Source organism: Drosophila grimshawi, unplaced genomic scaffold (assembly GCF_018153295.1).
Source record: "Drosophila grimshawi isolate 15287-2541.00 unplaced genomic scaffold, ASM1815329v1 contig_311, whole genome shotgun sequence".
Taxonomy (NCBI): Eukaryota; Metazoa; Arthropoda; class Insecta; order Diptera; family Drosophilidae; genus Drosophila; species Drosophila grimshawi.
In genome coordinates, this window is record NW_025063098.1 from 25762450 (window position 1) to 25787809 (window position 25360).

The 25360-nt window shown below is 37.1% G+C and overlaps 4 protein-coding genes across 9 annotated transcripts; 3 read left to right on the forward strand and 1 right to left on the reverse strand.

The window, feature by feature from the left end:
• Positions 1–997: 997 nt before the first annotated feature.
• On the forward strand, positions 998–2191 carry LOC6568597 (spaetzle-processing enzyme). The gene is made up of 2 exons (XM_001994438.3): positions 998–1227; positions 1296–2191. Exons 1-2 carry the CDS (start codon positions 1176–1178, stop codon positions 2099–2101), a joined length of 858 nt encoding a protein of 285 aa, XP_001994474.1. The 5' UTR covers positions 998–1175; the 3' UTR covers positions 2102–2191.
• A 748-nt stretch (positions 2192–2939) lies between these two features.
• LOC6570951 (CLIP domain-containing serine protease 2) lies at positions 2940–9342 on the forward strand. Its single transcript, XM_043214799.1, has 3 exons — positions 2940–2963; positions 7829–8006; positions 8434–9342. The coding sequence occupies exons 1-3, from the start codon at positions 2955–2957 to the stop codon at positions 9141–9143; spliced, it is 897 nt and encodes a 298-aa protein (XP_043070734.1). The 5' UTR covers positions 2940–2954; the 3' UTR covers positions 9144–9342.
• Positions 9343–10242: 900 nt separating this feature from the next.
• On the forward strand, positions 10243–15586 carry LOC6568596 (nuclear control of ATPase protein 2). 3 transcript variants are annotated; one of them, XM_043214796.1, is made up of 3 exons: positions 10243–10258; positions 14236–14394; positions 14571–15586. In XM_043214796.1, the coding sequence occupies exons 2-3, from the start codon at positions 14249–14251 to the stop codon at positions 15583–15585; spliced, it is 1161 nt and encodes a 386-aa protein (XP_043070731.1). In that variant the 5' UTR covers positions 10243–10258; positions 14236–14248; the 3' UTR covers position 15586. The 3 variants fall into 3 exon arrangements, with proteins under 3 accessions (XP_043070731.1, XP_001994473.1, XP_043070732.1); XM_001994437.2 differs by lacking the exon at positions 10243–10258 and having other exon boundaries at positions 14173–14394; XM_043214797.1 differs by lacking the exon at positions 10243–10258 and having other exon boundaries at positions 14232–14394; positions 14574–15586.
• An 18-nt stretch (positions 15587–15604) lies between these two features.
• Positions 15605–17522, reverse strand: LOC6568595 (cyclin-dependent kinase 2). Of its 4 annotated transcripts, XR_006246625.1 has the most exons (7): positions 17258–17522; positions 16715–16910; positions 16541–16651; positions 16323–16484; positions 16071–16268; positions 15793–16005; positions 15605–15680 (listed from the first exon to the last, which is right to left on the reverse strand). XR_006246625.1 is itself a non-coding variant. In XM_043214798.1 (6 exons), the coding sequence occupies exons 1-6, from the start codon at positions 17383–17385 to the stop codon at positions 15856–15858; spliced, it is 945 nt and encodes a 314-aa protein (XP_043070733.1). In that variant the 5' UTR covers positions 17386–17447; the 3' UTR covers positions 15724–15855. The 4 variants fall into 4 exon arrangements, 2 of the variants coding, with proteins under 2 accessions (XP_032596353.1, XP_043070733.1); XR_006246624.1 differs by having other exon boundaries at positions 16541–16910; positions 17258–17448; XM_043214798.1 differs by lacking the exon at positions 15605–15680 and having other exon boundaries at positions 15724–16005; positions 17258–17447.
• Positions 17523–25360: the final 7838 nt, after the last annotated feature.

The window sequence follows — 25360 nt, forward strand, 5'->3', positions numbered from 1 at the left end:
TCGGTTTTCAGCTGATATCTACAATATTTGTCTCACTGGTCGTAAGTTGTCCCTAATTGAATGGTCTGCAGTGCATGTATGCGTTGGTGTGGGTGTGTGTGTGTTGGGTGGCTTATAACAATGAGAAATATGAATGCCTCGTTGTGCAGGTCAAGTTGAGCTAAAGTCAACGTCGCCTTTGTGGACAATAAACATCAAGTTGCTGCCACAGACTGAGTGTGGCAATTTGTACAGCTTTTAGTGCTGCATTAAATATGACTCCTCTGCAGCTATAGCCACACATCAACCACCACCAACCACCCATCACCCACAAAGTGAAGGTCGCACACAATGTGTTTGTATCCTTCAGCTGAGTGTCTCCCAGTGGAGCTCATTGTGCCTTGTCTGCGATAATGACATTCTAATTGAAACATTAAATATTCAGACCATCGACCTAGGCAAATACATAAATAACTTAATAGCCGGCCATCGATGGATTAATAGCTTTATAATGATTCGGATTCAACATGCTAATACATATTTATGTATATGTATTTATAATTGGCTGCATTTTTGCCCAGTCTGTAGCTAATGGAAGTCATTTCATATATAGTTTTGTGAAATTAATTTTTTTTTATTGATTTTTGTAACCTTTGCATCGGATATCATATTTATTACATGCAAAATTTGTAATGCAATCAAAATGAAATTTCAAACAATATTATTTAACTCCTTTGGGGCCTGTTAGATTTATAGCCTATAGCTCGTCCATCAACTCTACACATTTTTGCTAAGATGTGCTTTAAGGATACTTTCATCATTATCACAAAATCGGCAGAGTTCTACTAAGGATACGATGACTATAAAAACCTGCCGCCTCCATATTGCACAAATATATAATACCTGAGGGCCCAGAACTCCAAGGCCTGCGCCCCGGTGGGTGAGTGCAAAAGTTAAAACCGGTTAAATTGTGTCGTAGAAGTTTTCCCATATAAATACAAAGCTGATCGTTCACAATACGTCGCTTAGACAGCAAAAAAATAACTTAAGCGGCTTTGTATAATTGAATCTATTAACTGACTTTGTAAACAATTACCAGACGAGGTAGTTGCGATATTTTTCTTAAAGCTATCTTTTAGTTTACTCTGAGCACTGAGTTAGATGTGAATTAAAGGCGGATAAGAAAACGAAACGAGATGAATACTACTGCAAAGCTCGTTGGACTGCTAATAAGCATCATGCTGAGCGGTGAATGTTAATTTTCATTTCATAAATAATAGATATTAAAGAAATACTTGTTTTTCAAATACTTGCAGTGAAGGTAAACGCGGTCACAATAAAATGCGGCAATCTTAATGAGGCTCTGCTGTACAGTAAGGAAACTACAACGAGTCCGAACGAATATCCATGGATGGGTGTACTCCTTGAATCGGAAGATGGTTATCTAAGGAATACACGCTGCAGCGTTATCATCGTAGGCGAGGCACATGTCCTGGCAACCGGCCCTTGTGTGCGGAGAAAACGTCCGGAGTTGCTTACCGTACGGCTGGGTTTGTGGAATAAGACACATGTGCCTGGGGAGAGGATACAATGCAATGAGAAAGGCTTTTGTGTGCCGAGACCCGTGGATCATCGGGTCAAAGGGATCTTAGAGCATTCGCTGGCGGATAAGGAGACGGGAGATTATGATTTGGCTATACTGGAGTTGAAGGAACTCATCAAAATGACTACGTACATTCAGCCGCTGTGCGTGAATCAGCTTCCCGTGCCGGAGTCGCTAATCGGTCGCAATTATCATTATGGTGGATTCGATAACGCTTCCTATTTGAAGGGTAAAGGTCTGGCGATAACCATATCGAGGCAGGTGTGTACAGAGACGGGCAAACTGTCCTCAGCACCCCCGGCAAATCAATTCTGCGCCTATCCGGAGAAACGCACCCGTTTCTATAATGGCGCTGCCCTAATGAGCACCAATGTGAAAGGGGAAGTTCCGCGCAACTTCTACCTGTCCGGTATAATGACGAAACACTTGAATGTTGGTGATACGACGCTACTATTCTTTCACGATATAAAATCCGTGCGTCAATGGATTTTAAATAATACCCGCATAACGGGTAATTAATATATAATGAATATATAATTTTCAATATATAATCAACAATTTTCTACATTGTAATTAAATAAATTATTCTTGGGGCTACCCACAGCTCCGCAAAAAACGAGTTTTACCCGCGTTTTGAATCGTATAAAATGCTAGTGTCAGGCAGCTATGTAGCAAATAATGCTTCTAGCGCAAAAAATTAAATTACCCATTTTAGACTCAAATAAGGATTTATAGTCTCACAATATGAAAGTGATTTTGAAAATGTTGTAAAAAGATTTCAAGCTCCAAGAACTTTTTATAATTTTGTTTTGCTAATTTAATTTATTCTTCTTCTACTTGAATAATTAATTTACCTTATTAAGAAAATATAGTTTATAATTTTTCGGTAAGGTTTATGTCGGTATGCAGTATTGCAAAGTCAAGAATTTTTTAAAAATTTATTTATTTGAAGTTACGTAAAAACATATATTTTCTACTCAAATATAATTATGGTTGTTTTCGAACTCAAAACTGATAGAGAAACCCTCTCTCCAATCTACAATTGTGCAATTCATTAATATCGAAGAATAATTTCCGGTTCAGTTAACTTTCAGTCGTGTATCTAGATGTATTTACTAGTCGGGTTGACTTATGCGCTTTCACAATATTTCCTGTGCAATCGGCGGATTTTTTGAAAACACACAAACGAATATGCGTTATTAACGGAGTACCAGTGCTTGACTCTCACAGTTTTTAGACAATTGTGGGATTCTCACAGCTTTTTACGCCAAATAAAACAGACGACACAAAGCTGCCAACAGTTCGACTGAGTTAATTATTCAGTTAGTCAACACACTCTGCTTCAACCTGGAGTTGAGTTTACTTCGTGCTCATGCAATATGTAATTATTTATATACTAGAAATATTAATAGCTAATGTGAGGAACCTGGAAGTTGCACCTTAAACCTGTTTTACTCACATTTTCTTTAGACAGATTATGATGTTAGATGTTTGCGAACTATTTAAATCCAATCAGAAAAAAGCACATCAAGTAGAATTTATAACCTCTGCCTTTAAAATCAAAGTGTTATTTCCTTATTTTTAAATAAGTTAAAGTCAATCTGCAAAAGAAAATCGACCTTTTACATAAAAAGGAACTATAATTCTTCAATCATATTCAAAATACTTGTTAAAAACACTTTTTCACTTATGACTTTTTACGTAAGCAGCAGGGTTTGGGAATTAGAAAAAGAACTTGAATTATGAATTTGGTTTTTTAACCTTGGCTGCATTTGAGTTTGACACGAAATCCTCTGTATTTTTTCTGAGTGTGTGACTAATATTTAAACTGGGATTAGCATTAGGTGCGTGACGTGGTCAGTTTTACATGTTTGTGACTTAGGATTATATTTTTTGTTATATGCGTGTTGGAACATGACATATATTTTATTTTGCCTTTGGGTCAAAATACAAAAATAAAATACAAATTTAGTAAAGTTTTTTATTCTTATATTCGTACACTTATTAAATAATGTTAATATTACGGATATTAAAATCATTAATTCTATAATAAACGAGTTTCAAAATCTACCTTGCTTTTCATGCTTTTACCTTGCTTTTGAACTTGAATCGAGAAACAATTATAGGAGGAGCTGAATATATTTACTATAGTTCTTGATGCAGCCTGCACCTAGTCACAGTTTCCTCACTTCTCCAGAGACTCTCGATTATTTTCGTGACATTTGGAAACGAGAAGAAGTTCATATATTTTTTCGATGCAGCTAATTTTTAGGTGCAGCAAACAAAAAAAAGTTGTGGTAATTGGGTGGGATAATGAAGCTTACAGTATGCGTGAGTATATATAAAACATGACAGACGTTATCTGAAGATATGCGCAAAATTACTCTATGAAAAGCAAAACAAGTAAGAGTGCTGTAGTCGAGTGAACTTGAATACGATTTACCCTGTTAAATATATTCTAAAACTATTGGCAAATTTCCATATTGTAAGTTTTCCGCACAAATGGGAGCAGGTCTGCTGGTGCACTCACTTCTTATAGCAAGCTCAGGCACTGAAGAGTAAAAAAGCGAACAGCGCATGTTTTTATGCACAAGCCTGAACTGATCCTAGCTGACTGGCAACAAACACGTGCATATACATAAGCACATACATACATATATACGTACACGCAATCGTAATGGCATAATGGGGGTCTGCAAAATACATATCGATTATCATGTCATTTCTTTCTCACACATGCGTTCGCATATTTGAGCAGCTGCTGATACAAATGAGATCAATATGAGAATATATATGTTCGACTATAACTTAGGTGTTTCTTTTCCGATCTTGATGAAATTTGGGCAGTTGATCAATAATATTCATACGCATATTATGAGTTAATTAGAAGGTTCTGCCTTTAACGTTGTAGCATTTATTGATATCATAAATTTAAATGTATCGATAATCGAGAGATGGAGTCAGTTATCTTCAAAATAAAACAAACTTGATCTGCACCAGATATACGAGAACCTTTATTCGAAATTTGAAGTCTCTAGCTCTTACAGTCTCTGAGATCTGCGTGTTCATAGAGACAGATAGACGGGCGGACAGACGGACATGGCTATATCGACTCGGCTGTTAACCCTGATCAAGAATATATCCTTTATGGGGTCGGAGATGCTTCCTTCTGCCTGTTACAAACATTTGCATAGAATCATTATACCCTTTTTAAGTGGTTCAGGGTCTAAAAATGTCGTCACGTTCTCTTTTTAATTTTCTTCGATTTGGATTGTTTGCATTTAAAATCATAATAAAATTTAAATTGCCAAACAACACGATGGATGGACAGGGAGTAAAAGAAACGTGCACAAATGTACGGACGGACTGATGGGAGCTGGGAATAGATAAACAGCAGGAAGGCGGCATTAAAATTTGAGGTCGACACAGAAACAGTGGGTGGGTCCGTATTTTTGGTTGTTCTCGGTTGTTGGTTGTTGGTTGTTTACGGGCCAAAACAAAACAAAAAACCAAAACAGCTGAGAAATAGAGCGCATGCAAGAGGGCGAGAGCGCACAAGAGAGAGAGAGAGAGAGACAGAGAGAGAGAGCGATAGAGAGAGAATATGAGAGAGAGTGCGCTTGCGCTTTGAGTGTAAGGTGCCGAAAAATGTAAGCGAGCTTACAACAACAACAACAACAGCAACAAACAAAAACAACAGCAGAAACATTGAACGAGGACAACACGCGGCGTATACGCAATGTGACAGCTTTAGTGGTTATGGTCAAGCGCAGCGCTTGAGCGAGGGCACAAGCCAAAAGCGAAAGTGACGCCAAAAAGAAATACGTATGTGCTACTCATACACACAGATACACACACACACACCTGTACAACAACTACAACAAGAACAATAATCCAACAATGGGTGGCAAGAGTGGCTTGCCACAAAGCGCGCACTTCAAAATCGTTGCCCGCCAAGATGTTTCAATTTAGGCGTGCAGATAGAACACTTAAAAAAATGTAAGAGCATTTTTCAAAGTTTTAGCAAAGAGAACGAAAATCTTATATCAACAACATTTGTTGTATTTCCAAAATTCCCATGTGTGCGACAGAACTGGATCACGTTATTGTAAATTGAAGTAATCAAGTTCTTGAAATAAATTGAAGCTATTCAATTAGAGATTAGAACGTTTTAATGATTCACAAGAATATACAATAATTTTAGTAGAATTTCAGTTGCACTTTTACAAAGAACACTTTTTTAGAGTGTACTTGCCCGACTGGGTGGATAGCTCAAAGTGCTCCTATAGTTTCCTCCATTTATTAACCTTTTCACTTTGTTTTGGGGGACAGGCAGCTGGACGTCTTATACAAAAAATGTAGCACAGCAGCCGGTAGACGTTGTGGTAGCTACTTACTGTGGTATCTACAAATCTGGTTTTCAAGCCTTTTTAGATTATTCTTAATTATGTTCACAATTCACATTTCCTCGGTTCACTTTTGTTATGGATGTGCATTAATGCGTTAAATGTTTTTATGTAATTTATTAGCTGAGCACTTAATGACATTTGGCGACATTGTCCGCAGACACATACTTTACGCAATTCTTTCGCATTCTCTTGCTCACTCACACGCTCTCTGCGTCTATCTCTCTCTCTCTCTCTCTCTTTCGCTCTTGCTGTCTGTTTTCTTATTAAGGTGCATGCTTTTGCCCTTTCATTTAATTCAATTACATACATAGATTTCTTGATCTATATCATTTTTGGAGCAGCTCAGAAATACTGGACTGAAAGCTGAAAGGATACACAAAACGCACACGCACATAGATACACACTAACACACTTGCACGCGCGCACTTCCACACACAGCTACTCACACGCGAACACACACACACACACACATATAAAGATGTGCGCATTTATGTTAGAGCCCCTTAAAAAGTCGTGGGCTTGTTTCTGCCACTTAAACTTGCCTTTTCACTAGTTTTCCTTTGGCTGTGTGGCAAAAAAACAGTTTTTAGTTTATTTCTTGCTGCTGGCGTTTTTCCAGCTTTTCCTATTCAGCGCGCGCTACTCGACTTTTCAGTGCGTTTCTGGCCAGGAATCTCAACGTCGACTGAAGCCGATTCCTGAGCACGCCTTCAAAAAGCGGCCAAAGCTTGTTTTTCTGTTCTCTCAAAAGCACTCTCTCATCAAGCACTCTCACTCTCCCACACTCTTCCTCTCTCTCTCTCTCTCTATCTCTCACACCCCCTTTTTTATTTGGTTGTTGACACTTGTTAGAGATTTCCTTGCAATTTCTGATTTGTTGTTATTTGTTTTGAGACCCCATTTGTAAGACTGGCTTCCTCGCCGTTGACCATTCGAAGGACTCAATAAATTGTTTGGTAACGACAACTATTTCAGATGGCGACCCGATAAGATATTGCAGTTAGTGTCTTGTTGACAAGAAGGCATTGTGACCAGCCCAACATACATATACGTATATAAAATATTCTGAATGTGCAGTTTTCGAAATAGGTTTTATTACAATCGGAAAACAATTGAACTTCCACGTACGTTCAGATGCTGTGTAATCGGTCGCAATTATCATTATGGTGACTTCGATAACAGTCACTATTTGAAGGGTAAAGGTCTGGCGATGACCTTTGCCCTAATGGGCAACAATATGGAGAAGGATGCGCCTCACAACTTTTACCTGTTGGGTATAATGATGAAAAACTTAAATGTTGGTGATACGACGCTAATATTCTTTAATGATATTAAACCCGTTCGTCAATGGATAATAAATAATACCCGCAAAATAACAATTTTTCACGTTGTAATTGAATAAATTATACTTGGGGACTACCCAGAGTTCCGCATATAAAACGGGTTTCTCTTTTATGCAATATCATTGTAAGTTAGCTGGTGGGTGGTCTTAAAACAAAATCTCTAATTTAAAAAATGTTCATGATAGAATAAAATTTTAATTTATTTACAAATAATATACTCAAATAGTTTTTTGTAGTCTCAAATTATGAAAAATTAAATATATAATTAAGTGTGCAGCATTGCTTTTCAGTAAAGTAGTATATTAGTGTTACATAAGAAGCACATGATTTCTACTCAAATATTATTATTTTTCTAAGTAGAAAGAAAGAATGACGAAAATGTTGCCTTCGAACTCAAAACTTTTGGAGAAACCCTCTCTCCATTCGATTACGATTGTGCAATGCTTTTCTATCGCCAATGTCGTAGAATAATTTCCAGTTTAGTTCAATTTCAGTCGTGCTTCCAGATGCAACCAGAAATCGGTTTGATTTGTGCACTTTTCGCAATATTTGCTGTGCAATCGGCGGATGCAGAATGCAACAAAGTAAACGAGCGGGAGATGTTGAAAAAGGCAGTCGAATATGCCTTACCAACGGAGCATCAGTGGCTGGCGCGAATCACCTATAAGAATGGTAAGTGACTGCTAGCTTGGAGTTGGCACCAATTTTGTATCACAAAAATGGAAGAGATTCAATAGCTTTTGTTATAAAATTTGAGTCTTACCATTTAACTGTAGAATAAATAGAACCAACTTAAAATTATGAACTTAAAAGTTGAATTTAATTGTTTATTTCTTGTTTTACTTTTTGTCCATTTCTTTCTAACTTGATAAATCCAAATGTGGAATTAGTTTCTAGGGTTAGCGAATTTGAATTGCTAGAACAATCGGTCAGTTGAAAATATCAGTATGATTGCTTATAAAACAATGCATTTAAAGAAAGAAAGCAACAATCTTGACTCAAGTTGTGGTTCTTCTGTATGAAACGGATCCAACCTAACCTCCTTTGTTTACTTTTGAAAAATCAAAGCAATAATTAACATTTTCGTTGCCTCAAACAGGTGATGAGTCGAAACTGCCGGATAATAGTTGCCTGGGAGCGCTCGTATCAAAGCTCAGTGTCCTGGCGCCCGCCCACTGTTTCCTCCAATACAGCGACATGGTGGAGGCGTATTCTGTGCAGCTTGGCGTATGGAACAAGAGTTCCAAAGCGGACGATCTGAATTGCGACGATGAAGGGTATTGTGTACTAGCCGCACAGGATATACCGGTGGCGGAGATTGCCATACATCCCGAATACGATCCATTGACGCTGAAGCACAGTCTTGCCGTCCTCACACTGGCACGGAGTGCGGAGCTGACGCCAAATGTGATTCCCATCTGTATGCCGCCGCAGTCGGTGATGAATGAGACGGTGGTTAATGAGATATTTGTGCTGGCGGGTCTGCCCATTAAAGGTGACTTGAAGCACAAGACATTTGTGAATACGATCAGTCGACCCTTCTGCAAGAATGATAAGATTGGCGAATTAGTTACCAGTGGTACCGCCTTTTGCGGCATACAGGATCTAAATAATCGGTACTATTTGGGTGCACCACTGGTCGGGTTACATGTGAAATTTGATGAGCCGCAAAATTACTATTTGGCCGGTCTGCTCCTCGACTCCCGCGAAGCAAAGTCGCCAAAGCGTACTGTGGCCAGTTTTCTGGATATCCGTCCCTATATGAGTTTCATTAACCGCAATGCCAAAGAACTTAGTGTGAACAACTGAAATCGGTGCGGTGAACCGATTTTAAATCCCGAAACAAACATAAATTATCCCGTCCGGAGGCTTTAACACATGCATTTGTAATTGCTTCAAATGTCTTATCAATATTGACAATAAAAGATAAAATATAATTTGCTAATTGTTCTTCATTTAGCTTTATAAGTCAAACAATATCAAAAAATAAATAAGTAAACATTTTGAAGCTCTTGTTTTGTCGACATTATCTAATATATTAAGATCCTATTTAGAAGGTGGCATGTCTAAGATCAATAATTTCCTTTAATAAATCCGGTCATATCTGGTTCAAAACAAGTTGCCTAAAACTGTCGAGCCTTTGCCCTTTATAACAATGTATTTATTTTTAATGGAAAAAATACAGTTTTTTTTTTTTTAATAAATTATGTTCGCCAGTCCTGTGTTCATAGCTGCGTATTATATTAAGGTAAAAGGTGATTTCTCCATACTTTTACCATAAAAAAAAGTTAGAAAGCTATAGTCGAGAAAGCTCGACTAGGAGACTCCCTGATACCTGTTGGCTTCCTGTAAATACGAAAATACGTCTTGGTTAACAGTATCTATGTTTCTTATTCGATCTTATATCTATGGGAAGGCTTTATCTTGAAGATTTGAAAAATTTGTACATTTTAATTTATTTTATAGATGTATGTAAACATAATCAAATTTCATCAAATGAAAACGGGAAAAGAATAATGAAGTATTTTCACTGTGAAGAATTTCTTTTTGACCAACGTCCTATTAAATAATTCTCATAACCTTAAAAACATAATGTTCGGGACCCGGCAGTAATTTTGAGACATGTGTTAAGCCCTTGGGTCTCTGCCATTACCTTCCCAACACATTTGTTTTCTAGGTAACCGCGGGATTCTCCCACCTTTTGACACCGAATAAAACAGGCAACAAACAGCTGCCAACAGGTCGGCCGAGTTAATTATTCAGTTAGTCAACACACTCTGCTTCAACCTGGAGTTGAGTTTACTTCGTGCTCAGGCAATATGCAAATTATTTATACACTAGAACTATTAATAGCTAATGTGCGAAATATGGAGATTGCACCTTAAACCTGTTTTACCCACATTTTCTTTTTAGTAATTTAAAAGGTAAGTTTAACGAAAGACAATATAAATGAGACAGGCGACAGACAACTAGAGGCTTTTTCTTTCTTTTTTGGAACAATGACTTCCGTCCATTGACGGCCTGCCAATGCTGGCCAAATTTGATTGTTTGTTGTTAAGGGTGATAAAGTCGGGCTAAATCAAGCAGAGTGTTTGCGAACTACTTAAAACTAATCAGAAAGAACCACTCTGTTTTAAAATGGAAAGTATAATTTCTGGTAACTTAGTTTTACATGTTTTAAAGTCAATCTGGATCAAAAAACTTGGCTACCTGGATTTTTGACTTTGGATCGATTTGAGTTTCAGCACAAAATCTTCTATAGTTTTTCTGAGTGTATGACTAATGCTTAAACTGGGATTAGCATTGGGTGCGTGACGTGGTTGGCTTTACGTGTTTATGACTTGGGATTGTGTTTTTTGTAATAACCGTGTTGGGACAGGACATAAATACTATTCTAGATTTGGGTCAAAATGAAAATAATCCACGAAATACAAATTTAATAAAGTTTTGCTCCTAAATGCCTGCACAAATTAATTAATACCAATATTATGGATATTGAAAGAGAAAGGTACATTTTTGAAAACAACCAAATAAATGAATGAATTTAATGTAATGTTGAACTATACTCTTTGTCTAAGATTTTGGCCGCTAGTTCTCAAGGCCTCCTTAAAATTTGATTCCTTCAAAATTCCATGAATTTTTCTTGGTCTCAGTTTCCTCACTTCTGCACAGACTCTAGAGAAATGAAAGCTCATGTTTGTTTTTAGATGCAGCTAAATAACGCGTTTGGTAAACATATTAGTTGGTTTAATAAAGCTTCAAAGCACTCAACAACAATAAGAACGACATCAACTGAAAGTATGCGTGAATGCGTACAACACATGACAGTCATTATCCGGAGAGTAAGTCATTTATATATATGCGCAAAATTTCTCTATGAAAAGTAAAACATGTCATCACGTTCTCTTATTTTAGTTTTCTTCGTCTCTGTTTGTTTGTATTTAAAATCATAATAAAATGTAAATTACCAAACAACACGATGGATGGACAGGGAGTAAAAGAAACGTGCACAAATGTACGGACGGACTGATGGGAGCTGGGAATAGATAAACAGCAGGAAGGCGGCATTAAAATTTGAGGTCGACACAGAAACAGTGGGTGGGTCCGTATTTTTGGTTGTTCTCGGTTGTTGGTTGTTGGTTGTTTACGGGCCAAAACAAAACAAAAAACCAAAACAGCTGAGAAATAGAGCGCATGCAAGAGGGCGAGAGCGCACAAGAGAGAGAGAGAGAGAGAGACAGAGAGAGAGAGAGCGATAGAGAGAGAATATGAGAGAGAGTGCGCTTGCGCTTTGAGTGTAAGGTGCCGAAAAATGTAAGCGAGCTTACAACAACAACAACAACAGCAACAAACAAAAACAACAGCAGAAACATTGAACGAGGACAACACGCGGCGTATACGCAATGTGACAGCTTTAGTGGTTATGGTCAAGCGCAGCGCTTGAGCGAGGGCACAAGCCAAAAGCGAAAGTGACGCCAAAAAGAAATACGTATGTGCTACTCATACACACAGATACACACACACACACCTGTACAACAACTACAACAAGAACAATAATCCAACAATGGGTGGCAAGAGTGGCTTGCCACAAAGCGCGCACTTCAAAATCGTTGCCCGCCAAGATGTTTCAATTTAGGCCTGCAGATAGAACACTTAAAAAAATGTAAGAGCATTTTTCAAAGTTTTAGAAAAGAGAACGAAAATCTTATATCAACAACATTTGTTGTATTTCCAAAATTCCTATGTGTGCGACAGAACTGGATCACGTTATTGTAAATTGAAGTAATCAAGTTCTTGAAATAAATTGAAGCTATTCAATTAGGGATTAGAACGTTTTAATGATTAACATCACTATATTCACTTCACAAGAATATACAATAATTTTAGTAGAATTTCAATTGCACTTTTACAAAGAACACTTTTTTAGAGTGTACTTGCCCGACTGGGTGGATAGCTCAAAGTGCTCCTATAGTTTCCTCCATTTATTAACCTTTTCACTTTGTTTTGGGGGCAGGCAGCTGGACGTCTTATACAAAAAATGTAGCACAGCAGCCGGTAGACGTTGTGGTAGCTACTTACTGTGGTATCTACAAATCTGGTTTTCAAGCCTTTTTAGATTATTCTTAATTATGTTCACAATTCACATTTCCTCGGTTCACTTTTGTTATGGATGTGCATTAATGCGTTAAATGTTTTTATGTAATTTATTAGCTGAGCACTTAATGACATTTGGCGACATTGTCCGCAGACACATACTTTACGCAATTCTTTCGCATTCTCTTGCTCACTCACACGCTCTCTGCGTCTATCTCTCTTTCTCTCTCTTTCGCTCTTGCTATCTGTTTTCTTATTAAGGTGCATGCTTTTGCCCTTTCATTTAATTCAATTACATACATAGATTTCTTGATCTATATCATTTTTGGAGCAGCTCAGAAATACTGGACTGAAAGCTGAAAGGATACACAAAACGCACACGCACATAGATACACACTAACACACTTGCACGCGCGCGCCTCCACACACAGCTACTCACACGCGAACACACACACACACACACATATAAAGATGTGCGCATTTATGTTAGAGCCCCTTAAAAAGTCGTGGGCTTGTTTCTGCCACTTAAACTTGCCTTTTCACTAGTTTTCCTTTGGCTGTGTGGCAAAAAGCAGTTTTTAGTTTATTTCTTGCTGCTGGCGTTTTTCCAGCTTTTCCTTTTCAGCGCGCGCTACTCGACTTTTCAGTGCGTTTCTGGCCAGGAATCTCAACGTCGACTGAAGCCGATTCCTGAGCACGCCTTCAAAAAGCGGCCAAAGCTTGTTTTTCTGTTCTCTCAAAAGCACTCTCTCATCAAGCACTCTCACTCTCCCACACTCTTCCTCTCTCTCTCTCTCTCTCTATCTCTCACACCCCCTTTTTTATTTGGTTGTTGACACTTGTTAGAGATTTCCTTGCAATTTCTGATTTGTTGTTATTTGTTTTGAAACCCCATTTGTAAGACTGGCTTCCTCGCCGTTGACAATTCGAAGGACTCAATAAATTGTTTGGTAACGACAACTATTTCAGATGGCGACCCGATAAGATATTGCAGTTAGTGTCTTGTTGACAAGAAGGCATTGCTGGGGCCCAATATTACCAACCAAATAATAATAATAATAATAATAGTTATTTACCTTTTCATTTCTTGTTCTGAACCTTGGAAATTATATTAATTAAGTTCGGAAAAACATTGAAATTGCGTGCATTAAGAATGCCACATTCTTGGAGCTTGTTTTAGAATTTCCCAACATCCCACATATAGTTCATTTAATTTAATACCCTTCCATATATGCAAACTATTACTGTTCGCAGTGTGAAATTTTAAATTAGCGTAAATTCAGTGATTTACGCTAATAGGACACTCCCAGAAAAAATTGGAGCTTAACATACTTAAAAGCACTTATCGACATAAACAAAAATAAATTTGTACATTTATGTGTAAACTGGTTTTGAGAAATGGCAAAAAAAGAGATTCTCATGATCTTTATTTCTTTACGTTAAATAAATAATACAAGCAAATTAACATATGAATGGATGTGTTGATTGTTAGCTGCCAAACTGGCCATTAGATTCCCAGCAGAAGACTTTCAAAACAGTTTTCGGAATTGGGTTAGTTAGTCATCAATAATGTCTATACATATTAAAAACGCTGTCTTCCATTCGATATTGCCATATCGATACTAAAAACTTTCACTGGCCCACCTTCATTCAGCCAAAATACCATTTAAATTGACCCAAGATTTAATCTAAGAATGGTTAGATGGAAATTAGTTCCATTGACAACTTAGGTTCAAACTGAATTAAATATCAGTCACCACTGGACTAGCAACGATAACAGCCGCGAGTTCAGAAACAATCTTTTAAGGTTTCCCATCACTATGCACTGGCAATTGTGTGCAGCAATCCTGCTGCTGTTGGTGTGGCAAGGAGCTCCCAACCAGATCCAAGCAGCTAGGACAACTAACTTCGATATTCTGGAGTATTGGCAACCACATACACTGAAGCAGACGCAGAGAAAATCGAGGTAAGCCCACAAAAGATCACCGAATCGTGCTGATAAATACAGACAAAAAGCATATACTAAATCAATGTCAAAACTCTGAACTCTTTCAGTTTTATAACGATCCTTACATAAATTTAAAAGCTGTATTATGTGCTTATTATTTTATTTATTTTATCTTTCTTTTGTTGCCTTAATAGCAGTCAACAGATTCTGAATCCCGGCTATGAGTTTATTCAGAGCAGAATTCCAAGCGACGGATACAATCGTCGTCGCCAATTGCCCGGACAAGGCAGAGCAAGAGGAACAACCACCACAGAGCGACCCCTTATCCGGGTGTGGAACAGTTTCTTGCGCAGTGTACAACCGAATTTCGGTCTTCACAATTTGACCAATCCACTGGTGAATCTGTTCAGCAATGGCAATGCGAATATCATTGAAACGCTGCCCCTGCGAACAGAGCTGTACAACGATGAACAGGCGACGGCGGAGGAGGAGGAGGAGCAGCAGCAGCAGCCAGAGCAATCAACTGCCAGCAAACGTAAGCGTAGGCGACGTAAACAACAAAAGCGTCGTCCCGTCTTCGAATCAGAGGAGCAAACTGATTATCCATATGATTACTATGGTGACAATACGTTACCCATGCCATCGCTGTACTACTATCATCCGCATGATTACTATGGCTTGCGTCGCCTACAAAATTATCAAGACTACGCGCAGCCGGCCAGTTACTATCATCCGTACTTCGTTGAGCAAAATGCAGTTAACGAGGAGGAGACGGATTCAGAATATACTTCTACAGACAACTTGGGTAAATTGAATACCAAGAAAAAGGTAGCAGTACTGCGACCGCTCAGCTTGGCATTTGCATTGCCAGCAGCTGAACAGAATACGGCCAATAAACACGTAGCCAGCAGTGCAGAAGCCAATGAAAATGAAGATGAAGATGAAGACGACTCTTTTTTGGTTGTCGGCAGCAAACCCGAAGTCAATGTCGGGCGCATAGCTAACGAAGATCGTTCCACCGCAACACTCTCGGAGAGCGCACGTAATGCTTTGGGCACGTACATGCGAGACGATATACAGACTCGCCAGCGTCAGCGTCATTCCGAGCAACAACTGAAGGTGGATGGTGCAAGCGAGAAGGCGAAACCACGTCAACGTCAGCACCAGGAACATTATATACTTACTGCGCGCCTGTTCAACAATCTTTAATCTCTTATAAACATTCGTGTTTAAAATATGAAAATGATTTATGTATTTTACTGATGTTGTGTGTTGTTAGTCTGAGTGTGAAATGAAGTTGAGATCTGTAAGACAAAAAAAGTAGATATTTATATATATATGGTATTTAATATACTTAAATCTGTTTATATTTACACTATTTACACACACAGTGTTGAGGTAGATATTCGCACTTACTCTAAGAAAAATTACTGATAACGTGATTGCCACCATTTGGTAAAATGTATAATTTAGTGAGGGTCATATGAGCTGAGTAAGACGCGACGCGCTGCCGGCATTGGGATCGACAGGTAATGCCACATTATCCACATGTTGCACATTCTGAAAGTAGATATGCTGCAGAGCATCCTTGGCCGATGTCCTCAAATTGGGATCATAGCACAGCATTGACTAAAGTAAGTATTGTCACTAGTTATTTGTATTTGTGAAAGTTCAACTATAGTTGCGAATATTACCATTATGAGGTCATGTGCTTCATGATCGCGTATCGCTGAGGGTACATTGGATGCCTCCCATTTGGGAAACTTGGCCTTAAAGTCCGGCAATTGGGTAACACCCGGCCACTTGGATTCATCGGGTGTGCTCAATGTGCGAAAGATTCGATATAACTGATCAATTTCACTATCGCCCGGAAACAGTGAACGTCTCATGATCTACAAAATGCCCAAAATGAAGGAGAGGAAGTTCGGAAAAAACAAGAGACTCACCATTTCAGCAAATATGCAGCCAAGACTCCAGATGTCCACGCCAGTCGAATAGTACTTGGTGCCGAGCAGGATTTCTGGAGCACGATACCAAAGTGTGACTACCTCGTGTGTATATGCGCGCATTGGCACATTGAATGCACGAGCCAAGCCAAAGTCCGCCAGCTGCAAAATTAGTTATTAGGATGGGATATAATTGAGAGTAATCTCATAGATTATACCTTAATATTTCCCGCCGTATTAACGAGCAGATTCTGAGGCTTCAGATCCCGATGCAGTATGCGACTTGTGTGACAGAAGGCTAAAGCATCAAATATCTGATACATGTAGCTCTGCAAAATGATTGTGCCAACAATTGTAATAAATATGATACAATAATAAAATTCGGACGTTACTTTAATTAGTTGATGCGTAAAGACCTCCTTCTTTTTATCCATTAATTTCTTCAGATCCATATTGAGGAACTCGAATATCATGTACAGATTGTTGCCCGATATGACGACATCGAAAAGCTGGACAACGTTCTTGTGCTTCAGATTTTTCAGTAATGATATTTCTCTAATCGCAGTCGATGGAACGCCTTCGGATTCCCTGCGTAACCCGATAACATGAAATAGAACATTATATGATTTATGTATGTTAGATATCTTGATTGATTTATCTATCTAACTGGCGATGGAGTTGCTAGCACCACGAAGCCGAATCATGTGGTGCTACGTATATTTATGTGTATGGCAAATCAGCAAACGCAGCACACACAGAATCCGGGCTTCACTGTACAGCATTTGACATTCGTCAAGGACATCTGGGATAACGATTGCGGCAGCGGCTGTCAATTGTCAAAGTGTAAAAAATCCACCGAGGATTAAGTTATTTCTTGAGTCGTTTGCTATCTTCCACTTCAGTTGTTGTGGCACAAGTGTTCGGTGACAACTTACCCTTCCAGGCGTATTTTCTTGAGTGCAACATCCTGGCCAGTTCGATTGTGGGACGCCTTGTACACAATACCGTAGGTCCCTTCTCCGATTTTCTCGGCGCGTTGAAAATTTTCCAGTGCTGTTCTCATCGAGTCAAATTCTTAATTAAATTGAATGTCAGTTATAAATTGTTGTTATTGGAATAGAGATCCACTTTTTGCGGGAAAGCATAAAATGGAGGGAAAATTGCTTATAAATTGGTAGCATCAACAGAAAGCAAGCCTGCATTTTCGTTTCATTCATCGCATGTACAATACTATCGATTGTGTTTTGCAATTGCAGTCGATAGATATAATCGAATATACCATAAATAGCCATTGTAAAAGTTGACTAGACTTTCCTATAAACAAAAAAGTTCTTTAAGGGGGGCTATACACACTGGCATCATTGCCGAAAATTTGCCAATAAATGCTTCCGAAAAAATGTAGTTAGCTCACAGAAGCAATGCCGGAGCAAAGTGGCAACGCTCCCGATAAAAACTATTCGCTTGCACCTAATCGGACATGTCTGGCAACAAGCGTCAAGCATCTTTGACAGAGAATTCATATTTCGCAAATTTACAGTTGAAAGTGATAATTGAATATGATCTGTATTAAACGTATTTATTATATACATACAAATATACATAAATTAATTATGTTATATTATTTTCTAATATGTGTGCATATGTTTGTCAGGTCAAAAATAGTATTTTATTATTAGGGTATTTTTTTTTTGTTTTTTTCTTTTTCCTGCTATTAAGTGGAGTTCTTAGATCTAGTCCACGTGACTCATTAAATGTGAATCATTGAGACTGGTTTCTGGATCTGATTAAAATTTTCGTGATTACCCTCTACTATATTTAATAATATCCGTCTATTTCAGTCTGTCTTTCCCAGAAGGCCCATTTGAAGGGTTTGCCTCTTTGCAAGTGGCTCTTTTATAACTGGGTACATTAAATCCAATCGAAAGTCGAACGTTTATCCCAATTTGGCTGTAATATACGGGGATATTAAAATACAGCTTTTCATAATAGAAAATTGTTTATCAAAAAATCGTACACGAACCAATTTCTACAGAAATATGTTTGAAAATACTGAGAAGGGAATTGCAATATAATAAACGACAGTTGTCCAAATATTTTCTTGCCAACAGTCCTCAAAATGTATAAAAATTGCTTTTAAAATTTCAAAATTTATCAAATTGAATGAATCTTGTTAGGAATAACATTTGTCGCTCATTCTCAAAATAAATGGCACAAGATGTTCTATAAAAGAACAAAGGGGAAAACAAATATCCAACAGTTTTCGTCGCGTAATATCAAGTGAGATATGTAGCTAGTGAGTCTTTCTGGTGGTGCCTCTTTTATACCCTGAACCCGCTAGAAATGGGTAAAAAGGGTATAATGGTTTTGTATGTCACAGGCAGAACGAAGCAAGCCTACCCCATTAAGTATACATACATATATTCTTGATAAGGGTCAACAGTCGATTCGATATAGCCACGTCCGTCTCTCCGTCCGACTGTCTGTTATTAATCAACTGCCGACATTTTGTCAAGATCGAAAAAGAAACACCCAAGTTATAGCCGAAAATATATTCTCATATTGATCTCATTTCTATCAGCAGCTGCTCAAATATGCGAACGCATGTGTGAGAAAGAAATGACATGATAATCGAGCTGTGAGCGTCAATATGTCTGTGTGTATGCTGCAGATATTCTCGTGTTTGTCGGCAGAGCGCACTTGCAGACCTGCTCACACATTTTGGTGTAAATCTTTTTAAACGGAAATTTTGCCAATAATAATGGAATAGAAATTGGATTCAGGGTAAATCGTAGTCGAGCTCACTCGACTACAGCACTCTTACTTGTATTTTATTGATTTGCGAACTGTCTTTGCAAAAGAGACAAAGTAAAACAAGTGTTTTTATCTCTTTGCAAATGGTTGATAGACAGATCGGAACGTTAGCTCTTTATTATATTTAATTCTCTTTGATCCGTCAGATTGGCTGTCTGTCTGTCCATCTGTATGAGCGCAACTCTTTCCGGCAGCCCAAACTTGGAACATTCTGCCGTGAGAACGTATAAAAATTTTGGTTCTACGCCCACGAAGGGCCTTGATAATTGCAAATCGATCAAAATTTTCTTATTTCTTCTAATGCTTATGTAATAATTTAGTTAAGAGTTTAGGCTTGTTCGTCTCATCCAACTTATTTATTAACATATGTGGCTGTTGTTAATATGTTATATATGCATTTTTAGAGTGGGGTTTTTTCAAAATCAAACTAATTTTTAATTGCTTCAAAACTTAGAGCTATGATTTATATATGTAACTAATTGTTTAATATGAACATAAGTGGAACAATTACAAATGTTGTAAAATTTGTTAGCTTCTAGAGCCTATTCCCTATAATTTCAATATTTACTCATCCATGCGGATCAGTGGTCGAATAATTGGTTACAAGGCAGATTTAAAATCAGATTTAGTACTTTATATTGACAATTTATGCTAAGCAAAAGTGAGCCTACCAATAATAAAATCAACAGCTATAAGTCGTCCTTACCCTTTCACAATACCACATTAATATATTTAAACCGTAATCGGTTTGAGATCGTAGTTGCAACTATTTTTTTTTTTTTTTTGTCCTACTCTTAAGTCACAACTCAAACCAAACCAGTGGGTAACTGTTGTCAACAGTAATCTTTTAAACTTTACGGCGATCTGATTGTGTAATGGGTTACATTTGGCAAATTTCATTAAAATTAGGGTATGCTGATATGTGAGGTTAAGGTTAAGGTAAATAAGTGAGTAACTGCAATTTAGCAGACAGTAGCAAAAAGCAAAATAAAAGAATTCACGCAAAAGGTTTTGGGCCACCTAATGACCAAAGTTGAAAGCGTAAAATTGGACACAAAATACATTTCCCGCAGTGACGACAATGAGCATTCCTTCCGGTCAACCCCACCACCCCCACAACTACCCTAGCCCGTAACCTATTTCCCGCCGTGAAAGTTGCGTGTGATTTATGCATTTGGGTCCTGGACTTCGTTGCTTAAGTAAACTTGGGGCGTACAATTTATTAACGGTGCACTAGCTAAAGAAATGTAGATAGGGCTACAAAAACAACAACAACAATCCACTTGAGTGAAAACTTTACAATTTTCATTCGTTCGCTTTTGGCATTTTGGGCATTCCATTTTTAATTCATTTTCCTTTTTTACGTTATGCATTAATCTCCTCGCTCCATCATTAAATCCTGAAATTTCAGTTGTTGTCTAATTTGTTCGCAACACATTTTATTGGCAAACAAAAAAAAAAAAAAAAAAAAACATCTGCTGGACAATGTTTTTGTTTTGTTTAGTAATTTAATTGATTTTATTTGGAACCCTTTAAGGAATGTACAATTGATTAAATATTGAATGTGCATTAAGTGAGCTCAGAAATTTATTTGATTCGCCTTTAAAAAGTTTTACCCATCGAAAAGTAGTATGGCTATGAGCAGATGCATCCATTTGTTTTCAACATATTCAATTTTTGTTCATTTGGCGCCTTTTATGTGGCTCTTTTATGCTATTCAGCTGGTTTTTGCTTTTGTGTTGTGGTTTGCCATCGAGCAAAAATCATTTCAGTATTGCGCCACATATTATTTTTATTATTATTCATTTTCATTTATATTTTAAAGTTAGATAGAATGCTTAAACGTGAGTGTGTGTGTGTGTGTGTCTGAGCATTGGGTCCACCTAAATAAAATGCCACCGTTCGATTTACACACGATTGCCCATACACACACACACACACACACACACACACACACACACACACACACACACACACACACACACACAAACACACACAATTGTACGCGAATGATGGAATGGAAGCCGTTGTTGAGCGCAATTCAATTGGAATTAAATTCAAGCGGAAGCAGTTGCTACCAGGTTTCGTTGGGTGCAGTTCTTGTTGTTGCCCCCATTTCTGGCTTAGCTGCTCACACAAGGATCTCTGTATGTGTGTGTGTGTGTGGCTAGGTGTTGTGCAACCAGTTTGCACACTCTAAGAAAAATGCTGCATAATTGCAATTATTTTTCATTTTAAATGTAAAACTTATACATTCAATATCAAGGCGAGAATTAATTGAAAAAAATGTTAATGAAAGTTTTAATTTTAATTTATTCAAGAAAGAAAACTTATATTGAACTTGTACAGAAACTGACTTATTTTTCAAAAGTTCAGAAAAACAAAAAAATATTGCAAAATAATAATTTGGTTCCAACGATTTATTTTGACAATGTTTAATATTAGCACAACATTATTATTACATTCTCTGAGTGTATGTTCATATATATATATATATATATATATATATATCTGTTGCTGTATCTATGTGAACTTTTGTAGCAGTTTTATTTTGTTGTTAGCTTACAAGTTGCATTTTTGCTGGTATTGATGACAATGGTCAGACTTACTCAGCAATGCGGGTTGTTGTTGTCCTCGTGCAGATGTTGTAAGTGTGTATTGTGTGTGTGTCAATATCATGTGGCATTGTTTCATGTAGCACACGCGCCACCGCCTGTTCGTTAGCGGTAATTACCAGCACAAGCTCCTGCCGCATATCCTATTGACCTTGTTTTATTTTGTTGCAAGCTTTGACATTTGCTTAACTTGCTACCTTAAAGTTATTATTTATACCGTCCCTCGATTCACAGCTTTATTTAAAAACAATTATAAATATTTGTGAATCAATGGGAATAAATTAATCCGATTCCTGGTCAATTATGCTATTGGGAGTCCAGGCCTATAAACAACACGTTAATCAAAGTAATAATGAAGCACTTAATTATTTATTGCTATTGTAGAGAGACAATTCAATTCAAATAATTAATTTCCATAACATAAAACATTCAATGGGATATATAATTTATCATATATATTTATTTTTTCAAAACAACCCAGGTGGAAGTTCAATTGAATGAACTTTTTTATTCGACTGTAAAAAAAGTGGTACAATGAAGTGTATCTGACTGGAAAATACTATGCATCTTAGCTTTGTTCTATTTAGTTTCGGAATGAAATACGAAAGTTTAATTTATTATATAAATCTGTTGAAATTAGAAATGTATTAAAAGAGGGTCTTCTAGTTATGTCTCTGATCCCCTAAGATATATACATTCTTGATCAGAATTGTTCGTACATATGCAATCAGGTGGACGTGAGAAAGAGAAAAGTCATTTTCTTTTGCTTGACTATTTTTTTTTTTTCGCAAAATCTTAAGTTCCATAAAATGTGTTTTATTGACAGCCCGATTCAACTTTCCATTTGCAGACCGTTTTAGATCCAATGCCAATAATGATTGGTTCGCCATTTAATTATTTATGTTTTTCAAGGCAGTGTTGTTTCACATAGTCCACAACATCATCTGCTTCTAATTTAGGGACTGGTCTTTTAACTACAGCTGCAACAGCTTCGTCTCCACTGATCTTATTCCATACTCGTATACCAAATACACAAACTTCAGATACTTGAGGCATTTGGGAAATAGCTGCCTCAATCTAGTTGGGATAGTATTGCATAAATTTAAATTTAAGTAAGTCCTTTTCCGATCGACTATAATTAAAAAGCCATCTTCATTCACATAGCTTGGAAATATAAATCTTGAAACTTGTCATAACTAGCTAAGAATTATTTACAATAATAATTGGGATATTTGTATGATTGGTTTATATATGTTACAAACTTGTTTGACGTTACTCTAATTTAAGACTGGATAAACCATAAATAGGTGATAAGCACAATTTGATATGAATTGCATTTTAAGCATTGTGTTAAGTCTTTTAAGATTATTTTGCTGAGCAGGCTAAATACTTTACGCATCATCAAATCAAGATAACGATTCCTAGATTTTCAGCTATTTGGCTATGAAAACTAAAACATAATCCGTGTGCCGTGCTGTGCAAATATCAACGTGATTGCTTTTGATTTTGCTCGTTCCCCATACCATATGAAAACAGCTCGGCTCGGCAAACAATTTATATCTCTTTGAATTTAACTTGGCACGCATCAATGTTTATAAGGCAAGCCACACAGACACCCATACACACCCCTACACACACATAGATGCAAAGGCGCTGTTCAAACATATTATGTGCGTGTGTTTTGGGTAAGTTTAAAAGTTGTTCATGCCTGGCATTTGGGATTTGTTGCAATATTCTAGAGCGGCAATGGGTTTTGCCTTGTTTTGTATGCGCCACGTTGCTTATACGCGGCGTACGCATAACCAACCATCTTCCCTATCTAAAGGCATCTGCCAGACATATGTGAAAGAAGTACACAGAAAATAAAGGGTAGGTGTACTTCAAGCATGGAATACTTTTCATAATTTTGAAACAGAAGTTAAATTGTTAAAAAAATTGATTAATTTATACAATTTATTTTTAATCTTCAACTATAAACAAACTTAACCTATAAGACATTCTTTTTAACAGTGTATGCGCTTGTACTATTTGTATTTAGATCAGAATGGGTGTCGAGCAACGTCTTCCGCACATTCTCGTAAATAAGTTTGCAAAAGAAAAGGAAGCCAAGGATTGAAAAGGGCAAAATAGGCGACAGAACTCGAGCCGTTCCTACGTTTTCGTTGCTTACTAAAAGGATTGTTGGCGTTGCTATTGTTGTTGCTACGATAAATGGCACAAGTTCACAGTAAGCGTGAAAAATCTATAAAAAGTTATAAAAGTGTCATTAGCGCACAACAATGGGCAGACAGCTATTCTATAATCATATCCCATATTTATTTATGCTTTTTGCGCTGTAAAATCTCACTTTCTCTCTCTCCATGTCTATGGGATTTGTCTGTAATACCTTGTAATGCGCATTGTTGCGTTACAATTTTAACCAACTTTGTGCACACATTTTACTTATCACTTTACAATTCGAATGACACTACCCACAACCCTCAATTAAGCTTGTCAGCAATGTTTCTCTTCTTTCATTTTAACTAACTACGATTTCAGTTAATTAAAAGGTTTTCCGTGTACATTGACTTTCTATCGGCATACAGCTTCCATCTTTTGCTTCCGTAGAAGATAAGTTTAGACAGTTTTGTCAAATAAAATCTTGTCTAGTCTAATGATTTGTTATATAAATATAGTTGTTGCTTAGAGCTACTAGCTAGCAAATGATGTAGCTTACTATATTTCATAAATCACAGTATTCGATTAAAACTATAAAAATTTGCAATTAATTCTCGCGAACTTATAAGGAAAATATGAAGCTTACAACTAAAAAGTTTGTTAATTTATTTTAATAAGCATCGAAATCTCATGATTGTAAGGTTATGTAAAAAATAATGATTAGTTATACATTTTTTTTTTTTTTTGTGGAGTTATTCATTAAAATGAATTGGCAGCATAAAATTAACATTGAATTTTGTTCTCAAACTTTAAGTGACTAATTTTGTTTTGGGCATAATGGCAAATGTCGCATCAAATATAATGGCTTAAGATTTCTTTTCTTTTGGCTATGGTTTTGCTGGATGGGTCGACTTTGACAAACGTCAGTGAAGTGGATTATGTAATTTATTTTATACAACCTATAGACCGACAACTGTCATTTGGACACAGAATCAAAGCTTGTCCGCACCGGCTTACAGCCGCTGGCGAGTTAAACTTTTTGCCAAAGTAACGCAAAAGTTGAATGCGAAGGCGCAGACTTTAATTAAAGCCCTCGGCGATGGGGCAACGAATGAAAGCAACAGGTGATTTGTGGCAAGTTGTGGTCACAGAAAACAAGCTGGCAAGAAATACCAAGTGGATTTAGCTACGGTTTAAAATCGCTGTAGATATATTTGATTTATTCTTGAACAGACACATAAATATAATTCAAAAGTTTATTTCCAATTTTAGACAGATAAAACGAGATTACATTTGTATTATGCAATTGGGAGCATTTATTCGTTTATTGTTGTTGTGTTCCATTCGATTCCGTACCGTTCTGTTCTGTACTGTTCTGTTCGGTTTCAAATGCCAACACGTTCCCTGGAAACCAACGCTTTCCAATGGCGGTTGCTGTTGGCCGAAAGTCTGTTG